This window comes from Dermacentor variabilis, chromosome 3 (genome assembly GCF_050947875.1).
Source record: "Dermacentor variabilis isolate Ectoservices chromosome 3, ASM5094787v1, whole genome shotgun sequence".
NCBI classification, from domain to species: Eukaryota; Metazoa; Arthropoda; class Arachnida; order Ixodida; family Ixodidae; genus Dermacentor; species Dermacentor variabilis.
The window spans coordinates 60,350,735-60,363,764 of record NC_134570.1 but is presented as its reverse complement, the minus strand read 5'-3'; the positions used below and the strand labels follow the sequence as shown (position 1 = coordinate 60,363,764).

General features: G+C 46.5%; 2 protein-coding genes across 6 annotated transcripts in view; one reads left to right on the top strand and one right to left on the bottom strand.

Annotated features, from left to right (window-relative positions):
• Window positions 1-3,004: 3,004 nt before the first annotated feature.
• ida (anaphase promoting complex subunit 5 ida) lies at window positions 3,005-5,395 on the bottom strand. The gene has a single exon (XM_075685306.1). The coding sequence runs from the start codon at window positions 5,242-5,244 to the stop codon at window positions 3,028-3,030; it is 2,217 nt and encodes a 738-aa protein (XP_075541421.1). The 5' UTR covers window positions 5,245-5,395; the 3' UTR covers window positions 3,005-3,027.
• Window positions 5,396-5,615: 220 nt separating this feature from the next.
• The window catches only part of LOC142575726 (uncharacterized), a 32,959-nt gene continuing 25,544 nt past the window's right edge, over window positions 5,616-13,030 (top strand). For 2 of the 5 annotated variants that reach the window (XM_075685313.1, XM_075685309.1), the window contains exons 1-2: window positions 5,795-5,935; window positions 9,397-9,799. In XM_075685313.1, coding sequence (XP_075541428.1) covers window positions 9,407-9,799 — 393 coding nt within the window. In that variant the 5' untranslated portion in view covers window positions 5,795-5,935; window positions 9,397-9,406. Of the gene's footprint in view, window positions 5,701-5,794; window positions 5,936-6,717; window positions 6,791-6,942; window positions 7,145-9,396; window positions 9,800-13,030 lie in introns of those variants that run through there. The other 3 variants (XM_075685311.1, XM_075685310.1, XM_075685312.1) reach the window with 3 other exon arrangements.

The following is a 13,030-nucleotide window of genomic DNA, read 5'->3' as shown; positions in this document are numbered from 1 at the left end:
CAAACGAACACAGCATTTAGCTAGGTGTGATCAGACTCACGGTTTAAAAGAAAATGCAGTTTCTCTGGATAGGTGAAGCTCTATTAGTGATAGCGAAGCATAATGCAATTACAATTGGTAATGCGAGGGAACTCAGATTGTGTGAGTGAACTGTCTCCTGCTATGAGGTCTTGCAAACCCTCATATAAGGCCTTTACTTTAGTGAATAATTCTTCGAGGTCGCACGAAGTTTCTCCAGGTGCGTCTGCCCAAAGTACTTTTTGCCGCACGAAAGTGGAATACCGTAGACCCACGGAGCATGCCACAAGCCGCCCCGAGTGTTTGACGAGTGCCTTAACATCCGCCTTAGGGAGCACCAAGGTGCGATCAGTAATGAAACAGGTTCTAATCTGGCCGCACATTGTAGAGTTTGCTTATGCGAACCTATGTATGAACAAACGGAAATACTGTATAAAAATATGAATCAAATCAACCACGAGATTGTGGAAGCCTACTTCATGCATGTAAATTCGGACGCATGGGTCAGCCAGATTTCTATCACTCTTCAGGATAAAGAAACAGATTTTTTGAACGGCAAGATTGGCTAACACCCTTGTAAACGTCACTTTACACGTGTTTACATTTTCTGTATATTATAGGCCTTTGTTTGAAAAAAATAAACCAGTTGTTAGTCTGCGCTCGTGTTGTGCACTTCCCCTCGTCTTTCGTCCGGGTTGCGCTGCCCACCCATAGGAACTTGACCGCGCGATGCCATCTAGCGCCGCCGCCGCGAAATTATTTGCGTGAACTCCGATGTTGCACCCCATTCAGTTAATATAACTAACTCTAGAGGAAAAGCTGGCCCGAAGTAGTGGGAACCGCTAGTGCGCCCCGGTGCGCATTAAAGCCCCTCCCGCCCACGCGCCACCGCCGCTTTAGCGAAGTAGTGCCAACCTTCGATGTACGCCGTTTCCCGGTTCGTCGCTCACAACACTTACGCTTCCAGAGTTTCCAAAATTTTCGGTTCGCTTCTTGTACGCTGGCCATAACGTTCGCACCTCTACACAGCTGATGTGACGTTGATTCCGCTCGGCACCACAAGATGGCGGAATACGTAAGTTTCGCATGGTGACGGAGGCCGAGGGGATGAGCGTGGAGAGCGTATGTGGGCAAAGACGTGTACTGCGGCCGGACTCATGTTTCTCTGACACGTAGCGCCATCCCACGGCGCCGCCGCGAAGCCCGCGCGTGGCCTCCGAAATGCATGGCATACGCGTAATCTATGAGGCACGTTCTGCAGCCAGGCTCCGCTCTCGCACGATTTCCCTCCGAGATGCGTTGCGTGCCGGTGCGTACGAACGCTGAGAATTGTTCCCTCGCTGGCTGCATACCCAGTGGCATACAATCAGTGACCCAAGTTGGATTGAATGAATTTCACTGGACTGGCCCATATTAGTGCATTCGTGAAGCAAGTCACAATAATATCTGACATTGGCATGAAAGAAATTCATTGAAGAGCAACACATACACAGTGCATTCGTGGCACAGCTCGCTAAAGTGCTCTGTGCTTGAGAAACCCGTGTGACGCGGGTTTAATTCAACCCAGCGCAGGAGAAATTTTGAAGCTTGTCTTCTTTATTGCAGAAGTTAACGAAATGGTTTCATGCCCACATGGTTGCCATGTGCAAGAGTGCAAAAAAAAAGACGTGCAAGAGTTCACAACGAAATGTAACTACTTGACAATAAATTGATGAAATCACAACTATTCCCTAAGGAAGAGCTGAACTAACTTATTGAGATTAAGAATTACCTTTGTCAACTGCAACATTTTTGACCTAGTTTCAGATAGTGTAGATGTGAAGCAGCCTCTAGGTAAAAAAATGTTCAAAATATGAATGGATGTCATGAAAAGCTTGCAAAAGCACATTTTTGATAGAGGAATAGAAAAATGAAACTCACTATTATTGGTTGCAAGAAGTTATACAGAATCTGGAATGTTGAGGACCAGTGCAGAGCTTGGGTCTAAGCTAGGCCATGAAGGAAGGAGACGTTTTCCTTCCTTGGAAAGGCCATGGTCTGAGATTTTCGTCATATTAGGCATCATCTACTTAGGTGGCGCTAAAAACTTATAAAATTACCAGCCCTGCAACTTTGCCAAGATTGCCTCAGTAGTAATACTGTGTACCATTTACAATGTGAAATTTCATTGCAGTTTATTGCAGGTGATTTTACTTTCAGGTCAACTCTTTGTGACACATGGTCAAACTTGCAGAGGACAAACAGGCTGCTGCCGCTAGGCCCAACTAAGATAGAAGAATCTACCTCTTGCTTCCATCTGCTGTGCTTATATAACAGAATGTTGCAAGGATTGCAGCCATTCCTTATTACAGGCAATATGAGCTGTTAACTGCTATGGAAAGATGGCAGGCAAGCTCTGCTGGAGGTAATACATGCAGAAATGTATACTATACTGCTCTTTAGAGTACAAGGTGGGCTCAACGCTTCCAAGTCAAGTAACGTGCCCACATAATACGATTGCCTTCATTTCTGTCAAGCAATTCCTACAGTTCTCAGTAAGGATGACAACCATGTCCCTCATTACAAATGTTTGCTTTGCAGAGATGGTTGCTTACAAACAGCTGAATGGTTTGTGCAAAAGACATTGTTCCATAAAATGGAAGCTCAAGATATTGCAATGCAAGCAAGTTAATGCCCACAGAGCGCGTTTTGTTTTAAATTAAGTTTGTGTTGTTATTGAGATTTGACTCATCCAGTAAACTGAAGAAAAACTCAAGCAAGTGGATTAAACTTAATATCTGGAGATGCAAAAAGCATAGGCTTAGTTTATACAGACATTACAAAAAGCTGAAATACAAGATAGTAGTGAAATAGTTAAAGTAAACATGTAACTTGGGTTTTTGCAAATAAGAATGGACCTGATACACAGGCAGGAATGCAGTATACTGAAGTAAAATGTTCAGCAACAGTGCCTGAAAGTGAAAATGAAACAAGCAACAATGTCAACTAGTCAGAAACAGAAAATAATTTTTATACAACATACAACAATTTTTCTGCCATTTCTTCATCAACCTGACGAAATCGCTGGGCAGCTGCATTTCGTTGCTCCTCCAGCCCAACCGCATTGCAAGTCAAAGCAAGCCAGTAGGCTGCGTCTCTTATGCCCTTCTTGAGCTGCACCTTTATATAAGTGTCTAGCGCCATTGTCGCAAGTTTGACTGCTTCACCGGCTGCCTCTACCCCCTTGCTAGAAAATGCGCACTTTGCACGCAAAAGGCACAGCTGTCCAATGTCTGCAAGGCTGCCATGAGACAGGATTATTGTTACCACTTCATCAAGAAGGGTGCTCGCATGTCCTGGGAGGCCAATCTGGAACTGAACTTCTGCCATCAGTACAACAAGCATGGCTCGAACGTAGGCCAAGTGATGCTTCTCAGCATGCATAAGACCTTTGCAGAGAACAGGAATGGCAAGCATGGGCTGTGAAGCTTCAATGAAGAGCTCTGCCTTCAAGTGATACAATCGGCCTTTAAAGTGGGGTACACATCCAACAAAGTCTTTTCCTTCATCACAACATTCCTTGAATAATGTGTTGATCAAGTCTAAAGCTGCGGTGAAGTGGCCCTGCCAAAGAAGGGAGCGCGCCCGGCAGAGGTTGCCCTCGTAGCGATCCAGGACTCGAATGCCCGATGCGAGTTTCTCCACCAATGGCCAGTACGCCTGAAAGAGGGCCACGTTAAAGGAGGTGATGAGGTGACACAACTTGAGCGTTTTGTACGAGTCCGAGTACTGCGGGAACAGTGACTTGGCAAAGTTCAGCACGTCCTTGGCGTTCTGGTAGTGACCCTGCCATGTGAAAGCGACGGCCAGATTGCGTAGAGCCAGGGCTGCTACTTCTCCCAGGGGCTGCACGCCCGCGGCCCTCAGTGGATCTCCTCGGGAGGCGTGCAGCAGCCACTGCGACTGCAGCTGTGAAAGGGACTGAAATCCGTAGAAGGCCCAGAGCGCCGCGCGCTCCGCGAGAGCCGTGCCAGCCGGCTCGGACATTGCGTGCTGGCAGTTGAGGAGGTCGCTTTTGCCTAGCAACTCGAAAACGGTGCTGGGCGCGATGCCGGCTTCGCCTTCGACGCGCGCGAGCGCCTGTATGCCGAACGAGGCGACGCTGTGCAGGCCCAGCTCGGAGGCGCGTGTGATGAGACAGCGCAGCTGAGACGGGTCGCAGCGGCTGCCCTGAAGTCGGCAGAGGAAGGACAGCGCGTGCTGCAGAAAGGCGGAGTCGTTGGCGTCCTGCGCGAGGGTGACCGCTTCGCGCAGGGCGATCAGGGCTTCGCCGCGGTGGCCCATCTTCGAGTGCAGCGTGGCCAGGTTGAACGACGCGTAGCGAAGGTTGCGAGTCGAGCCACTGTCTTCGGCTGTGCCTTTGGTCTCGGGCGCCGCTGGCACGGCGCGGTCGAAGTAATGCCGCAAGCTGTCGTCGGCGCCGCTGTACTCGCGAACGGCGAGGCAGTTGAGGAAACTGAGGTAGTGGGCTTCGAAGAGGTCTTTGCTGCCGGCCAGAAGCTCGTTGATACGTCGCTGCAGCTGCGGCGGTGGCAGGGCGGCCTTTTCATTGAGCTGCATCAGCATCACCTGCTGCGCCAGGAACAGATCGGCCTGGCGCTGCGTCGCCGCCGGTCGCGCCCCGAGGTCGCCTTCTTCGAACGCCGCCATCTCTGGTCGCCTCAAGCCTTCGTCGTAGTACGAACAGAAGCTCTTGTGCAGATTGACGAGTCCGCTGAAGTTCAGTTTGTCCAGGGCAAGGAGCATCCGCCGCACAAACAGTCCCAAGACGCTGCTCTTGTGAAGCACGGCGGGCGTGGCCGCGACCGGATCGGCGAGCAAGTTGTCGAGATTTGGAGCGTAGTCCATGATCCCTGCGACGCCGGCGTCGCGGATAATGGCCAGCTCGTTGGTGAAGAGGTCTAGCGTTTTCGGGTGCAGTACGGGACGCAGCGCGGCGAGCAAATCGCTAAACGTTATGTCGGGACTCTGCAGGAGCTTCAAAGAGAGGACGGCGAAGTCCCGGCAGTGCTGACTCGTGTGCGTCCACGGCTCCTCGTGCGGCTCGACGTGCCGACGCATCTTGACGCGACAGTACTCCGACACGAGCACGAGCAAGGAGAGTTTGTGAGCGGTGATGGTGTCCTTTGGAGGGCTGGTGAGAGCCGATGGCATCCACAGCCCATTGTCCATGATTACGGCTGGCATGACTCACTCGTTCGTCACTTCAAGGCGCCTTCAAGACAACAAACTCGTCATGTTTTTTGGCATCGCCGACAAGAACTTGCTAATCTCAGAAAATTGTAAAGGGCGCCATTTTGCTCCATGGGCGAAAGAACCCGGAAGCGGAAGTTACTAGCAAGTGAACAAGTATTAAAACAAGAAGTCAATACAACCAACTTATCTAACAAAATATTTTCACTGTCTCCATTTACGATAGGAGAAAATTTTAGTCCCAAGGTATGTGCGGAGAAAATAACTTTAATTAGAAAACTTTTCAAAAACAACACTAGGGAACAGCACTTGCCAGTACTTACTTAACAACAACAACAAAAAAATAACCCTTTTTCTTTCTTGAACTCACTCAGAAGCTTTAAGGTGAAAAGAACTTCGTTTTTTTATATATTTGCATATCTGTGGTTTTCATGGCTTTAACTTTCTAAAGTGAGTATTTTTACGACGCGTGAGGCCGCTAGGTACGTTTTCGTTTTGAAAGGGTTGAAGCGTTGAATCATTTGTCCTTCGTGAGTCTCTTCATTCAGCTATCAGTTAGAAGGCAAGTTTTGATTTGTTTTTCTGCCTTGTTATGTAGTGCGGCAAGTATGTTTGTAGTGCAGGTATGGTGCATGCTTGAAATTGAGCGTTGAACTGCTTTGCCTGTGCACGCGTCACGCAAGTTGTAAGTCGTCTATCTCATCCACTATGACGGTTGTCACTTTTGTTTGTTGATTCATTCGGTAGAATCTGCGCAATTGCAACATCATTTGTGCTTACACTTGTACAACGTTGCTTTCGGGCGACCTACTACGTTCGTTTATTTCGCTTCAATACTTGGGAATTGTTGTCGAGTCTTCACGTGTTTAGCGGTTAATAAGTGCAAAGACCAGCGTCGTAGCGCAACTTGAAATCAGCTTGTTGTTACGTAACTTGTTTGTAGTCATCGATGCGCCACATCTTAAAACGGTTGAGTCACGACATCAAGGCTGCAGCGCAGATTGTCGTTTGAGCTTTCGCTGTAGTATAGAACAAAGCAAAAAAGAAAGGTTTATTCCAACATTCTACGCGCCTCCATTGTACGCATTCCTTTTGTCATCGATGCATCGCTTGGATGCCCATTCGAAGAGCCTATATCTAAGGTTTTCATAGCGACTTAAGCCTCACATGTCACATGTCGATTTGTCCAAATTGCACGCGCCATCGTGAAAGCTAAATGTTTTGTCTGTCACGTACTCCAGATCGTTGTTTGTAATTGCTAAAACACAGAGTTTTGACAGAAGCAGACGACGCAAGCTGCTGCTTAATTTGTTTGTATAGAAGTGCGGAACTCCGCGGAATTTTTTTAACAGCCTCAGTAGTGTCACTAATTACGATATCTTTTAGCCATAAAATTTTTGTACTGAATAACTATGTTTACAGTGCTTTCGGAAAAGAGGTGACTTCCGCAACATGTGGCACGTGACTCGCCCGTCGAGTGCGCAGATAGTAGAACAGTTGACTAAACGACGGACCAACGACTTTATTTTCAAATTAAGCCGTTACGTTCCACATTTTTAAAGTGCCTTTATAATTGCTAGCGATAAAACTTTATCGGCCATTCAATGATGTAGCATATACTGTACATTATTTCCCAAAAAACGTACAGTCGAGAATAAAAGTTTGGAGACCACGGCATCAGAAAAAAATTTCAGTACATTCGAGCGCAGCTCCGCGATGGTATTGGTGAAGCCTGCGCACTTAGGCGTGCGCTCTTGATTTCAGCTGGACGGCATAGTCCGCGAAAAAAATAAAACCGCGGCACCTTTGGTCCCCAAACTTTTTCTTGCCACTGCACTGCGTTTCTGCTTTAAATGAGTAACAGTAAACCTTAGCTGTGCAAGGTTTACGGCAGGTTAGTGCGGTAGTTTCTATGTACTTTTCTCTGATGGCATGCAAGAATGCAACTTATTTCTGCATTATTTTGTTTTAAACATTGTTTGCCTCTTTCTATTTTGGTTGAGACATGAAAAAGGTTCAATAGTGTCACTACATATATTTATGTGGTAACTACGGCATTATGTGCCTACATTTGCCAGTCATAACTGGCTCCATCTTTATTACTTACTGTGCAGTTTTTTTGCTACGTAAAGTCTTAAAATTATGTGGACCACCACTAATGTATGAAAAACGTGATGCTTAAAATGTGACCATTCGATTGCTTCTGGTGCCGGCTGGTAGTTAGATTTATGCAGAATCGTTACGGGTGCAGATTTTTTTCCTCTCCAACTACATGTGCCTTAGATATATGTTTCTTGTGCTTTAAGTAGAGATTTCAGTCTCTAGCGAAGCATGTGTTGTGTTTGCCTCTTATTTGTCCTGTCCGCAAGTCGGCAGATTAGGTGGGTACTCGCTTGTACTCGTTTGCCAATATTTTTGCAGGCTATGCACTCATTCACACTCTTGTACACTCACGCTCGTCAGTGCTCACTTACAATCACGAATGCTTAGTGGCGTTAATATGGTCACTTCCATTCGCACTTGCTCTACTCACATGCACACTCACGTACACTCACAACGCTGACAGTCATGTTCGTGTTCACATTAACGGGAACCCACTCCTGACCACACCCATATCTGGTCAAACTCACCGGCACTAACTCATACACATACCCACATGCCTTAACCCTTACTCACTCTCTAGCGTGCTATCCTAAGCCTGTGAGATGAGTGTGGAGAGAGTACGAGGCAGTGTATTCGTGAGTGAGTGTGCTGACCTACGGTGATCTCTGTAAATTTAGGCTGCACACCAAAGAAAATATCAACCAGCTAGCTCAGGTGAAACCGTTTTTGTCTTATTGGGAATCTCGGTGGCGGGGGAGAGGCTGACACACGTGAAGACTGCTCCGAGTGATTTTGCTGTGGAGGAGCCGCGGTCGTTGTTCAGGGGCTCCAGTTTCTGAGCATATGCTCGTGGCTGATCACTCATGCTAAATTATTTTCCAGTCGTTTGATAAGAATCCCTCTTTAGGCAGCCTGTATACAAATTTGTTGTCTCAGCTTAGGCAAAGCAATTTATTATTATGCCAGTCTCGCAAACTTTGCATCCCTTTTAAATAATTTCCAGTGCTGTAGTGGGATCGTTTTCTCCTTCAATGAACATAACATTCTACATGCTTCTGGTGATGTGAGGTACCCTTGTGTACCTGCTATTGTCGAACTGAAGGCTAATAGCAGACAACTCCTGTTTAAATTTACAAGCTCCTCAGTTGACTGGACACACCCGGTTGTGAATGTCCTTACATCCATGTACAAAGTAATTGGGGGTGTGTGAATATTCCAAAATTGTAAATAATGAATCAAATAATGTCCTATTTTATTTATTTTATTTATTTTATTTACAAATAGTGCAGGCCGTCTTGAGCCCTAAGCAGGAGTGGTTACGTCAATGGTAATAAACAAGACTAGAAATCGAGAAATAGGAAAATATAAATAGTTGGTATTTGTCAATACAGATATTCTTCAAACAGTTTTTGAATGGTTTAAATCTTCTAGTGTGTGCAGTAAAACATAAAATTGTAATGGAAGTGCAATAAATTCCATCCCAGTGTCCATAGTAGGCATAAAATGCGAGAAGTTATGCAGTTACACACTATAATGTCACTCAGGGAGTCAGTCTTTTTCTTCTAAATCACAACCATTTGCATTCAAAAGAATTCTGGGATGCCAACAAACTGCTTATAATGCTCCATTTTTACTTTTAATAAACAGCACTTCATAATGTGCAGTGTTACGGCAGAAACTTGCTAATATTGTGAATACTAGGGTATAGATTGCCAGCAAGTTTTGCAGGCTAGCAGCGAGCAACACTCCTCAGAGGATTGAAACATCATTTTATATTAATTGTGAGAACGACTGGTCTTTATTCGAAAACTATTTGAAAAGGGCCTGATTCGATTCGTTTCTGGCACTATTGACTCGTATTAGATTCCGTCTCAAAAATTACTATTCGCAAACTTCTCGCAGACTTTATATTTCACTGTGTTTGCACATGGGAAGGTATTTTATATTAGGAAGTCATTTTCATCCAACATTTACTTAGGTTTGGAAATGTTACTGCATGAATAACCTTACTCATTTCTACTGCAACATTTTTGTGCTTTGTAGAGTGAGCAGGATGGGTGAACATAAAGCATCAGCGCAGAAAGTGGAGCACAAGTGCTTTGCTGACACTGGGCAATCGATGCTGGACCTGCCAGACATCGTGTTGCTCAAGATCTGCCAACAGCTGTCGGACCCGTTTGACCTGATGAGCCTTGGAAGCACCTGCCGCTATCTGCAAGAGTTCACTTCAAGCCAGTCCCTGTGGACGCACACGGCTCTGTCGTGGTGTCACGGTATGTGGCACTGCCTTCCCAACAAAGCTTACTCTGGGCCGGCGGATCCCAAGCAGTGGTTGTTCCATCTGCTGCGGCTGTGTATGAAAGAGCGATCATCGAGCAGGGAGATCCTACTGTTCGAGGATCAGGAGACATGGGACAGGATACGGGATGATCACTTTGCCTGCAAGGTATGCATTTGATACTTTTGGGTGAATGCTTGCTCAAGATTTCGTGACTTCCATTAGAGAGATGCACTTGCAAAATGTGGCAAAAAGCTGCGTCTTGAAGACACACTGGCGTAATGTTTTCGACTTGTCGTTGCTTTTGCTATAAATGAAGGTCCAAAATGCTCCAGACCTTCAAAAAAGATTCTGGTGAGCATCAGAGTGCCCTAAATAATTAATTATATTTTTTTTCTGTGAGCCAGTATTGTTTTTATTACTATGGAGGTGGTTGTGTCACGATGCAAGGCCATGGCTTGCTGCACTTTTGTGGTCTTTGCATCTGCCACACGCAAGCACAGGCTGGAGAAATGCATAGAGCTCTCTTGCTTTCTTTTTTGTCTTCATGAGCAATATCTTGTCATACGTAGCGTTATTCCTACATAACGTTTGCAATTTAGTTCTGTATGACAGTCATTTTGACTAAGCTTCAGCAAAAGTCAGTCCCTCACCAGAAGAGGAATCGACCTCCCTGGTGCAGTGTTCAGCCACTTCCTCCCAAATGAGTAATTCAATCAACCAATGGCCCTCGGTCCCCAGCAGCTGCGGAGCAGCTGACCAAGGCGGCAGTCAGACCTGTAATGCAGCAAAAGGTGCTTAGAATCTCTGGACCCGGACAGGCCGCCAATGGGGGATGGACCCTGGCAACCTTTAACACCTGAGCTCGAGTGAGGCTAAGTTAGCATGACTCTTCGAGGAACTATCAGGCAATGTTTGGGATATCATTGGCCTTAGTGAGATTAGTAAAACTGCTGAGGCCTATACAGTGCTGACTAACGGCCAAGTCTATTGCTATAGAGGTCTCCCAGGTAAAAAGCAACATAGAGTAGGATTCCTAATCAATAAGGACATAGCAGGCAACCTTGATGAATTCTACAGCATTAATGAGAGGGTAGCAGTAGTCGTAATCAAACTTAATAAGAATATATAATAGAATATAATTTATTGACAGAAAGGACAAAGAGGTCGACCTGAGCTAGTGCGCTCTAGTCTGCTACTCTGCACTCTGAAGAAGGAAGGGGAGTGAAAGTGCTGGGATGGATGATGATGATAACAGAAGTGGTGAGTTCTTATGTGCAAGAGACAGTTGCTTTGCTAGAGCCGCTCGTCGAGTTTGGTGTCCTGCAGAAACGTCAACAACACTTTAGTTGCAAGCATTGAAGTTGCAGTGTCAGGCCATGGGCCGATGATAGCTTCCTCTGACAGTGGTTGCCTGCCAACGCTGGCTAGGAAACTTTCTAACGTCCTTCGCTCCAGCATATACTCTGGGCAATCACACAGTATGTGTTCCAGTGTTTCAGGCGTCTGGCAGTGTTCACAAGCAGGGCTGTTCGACTGGCGGTGGTGTGTGTAGCGACGGGTGAAAGCAATGCCCAGCCGAATCCTGTGTAGCAATGACGTTTCGCTCCGCGTAACCTTAGGGGGCAAACAGAATTTACCATCTGGGTCGATCATATATAGGCATCTGTGGATGTTGTTATCGTGGGCTCTGTATGCCTTTGTAAGGTCCTGCATGAGTGCCTTGATCATAGAGTTGGTATCAGGTCGTGAGTAGGCAATCCGTAGTTCATCAGAGGAAGAGAAGGCCGATCTTGTCTCACTGTCAGCAAGTTCATTGCCAATCACACCACAATGACTAAGCATCCATTGAAAAGTGATCACGTGGCGTCTTAACTCGGCACTGTGATGAAGTTCAGCGATTTCCAACACAAGCAGGTAATATGGTCCTTTCTTGAAAAAGCATTTTAGCGCATGTAGCACACATTTGGCCCCGCACAAGACTGTCCATTTATGAGGTGTCTGCGTTCTCATAAAACGGACAGCCTCCCGTATTGCCGCAAGTTCCGCAGCTGTAGATGTCGATTTGTGGTCTAATCGAAATCGTCGAGTAATTCCAGGTTGTGGGATGGGGGGGGACAAGTGCGGCCGTTGTGGCAGACTGCGTGACCGAACCATCGGTATATACTTGTACAGTCCCACTATATAATGTAAATATATGGGACAGGGTGAGCTGTTTCAAGCCAGTTGAGGAAACGTGGGATTTCTTTATAATTCCGGGTATCTGAAGCCTTACTAGTGGTCTTGGCAATGTCCATGGAGGTGTCTCCTGGATGTTGGTGGCCTGGAACTTTGAAGGTATAATGCTTGTGTAACATGCAATTGCTTTAGAAAAAGCACAGTCAAGATTGATTCTTGGAAGTATTGACAGAGGATGCTGTGAGTGTCTGGTCAGCCGGCGAAGATAGGTTTGCATAAGTTCACAAGGCCTGTATATGTCGATTGGACAAGCCCATGCTTCTGCTATTGTGTCCTTAGTTGATGTGCAGCGTGGCAAGCCAAGGCATATCCTCAGTGCCTGTGCCTGAAGGCTCTCCAGCGTGCGCATACAAGATGATCCCATGTTAGATAGCACAGGCATGCTGTAGCGTATGTAGCCCACAAAAAGTGCCGGGTACACTTGGAGTAAACTTTGCTCAGAGGGGCCCCATCTCAGTCCAGATATTACATGAAGAACGTGCATGAAGTTAGTCAGTTTAGCCCTAAGCGCAGTAACATGTTTGGTCCAAGAAAGATTGCGGTCTATTATCACACCAAGGAATCTGTGGTGGGGTACTAAAGGGAGCGCCATTCCGTCGACAACGATTGGATATTGTGACATTGATTTGCGCAAGAATGGCAATACTGCACACTTAGTTGCTGATAATTGCAAGCCTCTACGGCGCAAGTACTTCGCTGTGACGGTAGGCGCACGTTGAAGCCTGGCATGTACTTGTGGGCATATGATGACCCCATATGACCAGATACAGATATCATCCGCATACGTGCTGATATGCGTTGTTTCAGATAGCTCATCTGCAAGATCCACCAGTATGACATTCGAAACTGTTGGGCTAAGGATGCCACCCTGCAGAACACCCCTGCGAACGTCATGTCTATCAGTCTCGCCATCCGAGGTGGACGTGAAAATGGTGCGGCCACTGAGGTAACTGTGCAGCCATGCATACATCCCGCCGCCAACTCCAGTATCCTCAAGTGCCCAAAGAATCAAATGGTGGGAGACGTTGTCGTAGGCACCTTTAATATCCAGAAATATTGCACATACCAGAAGATGGTGTCCCTTTTCCTGTTGATACTAGGTCGATCACACCATCAATGGGCGATCGGCCTCTTCGGAATCCATTGATAAAATCGGGAAAT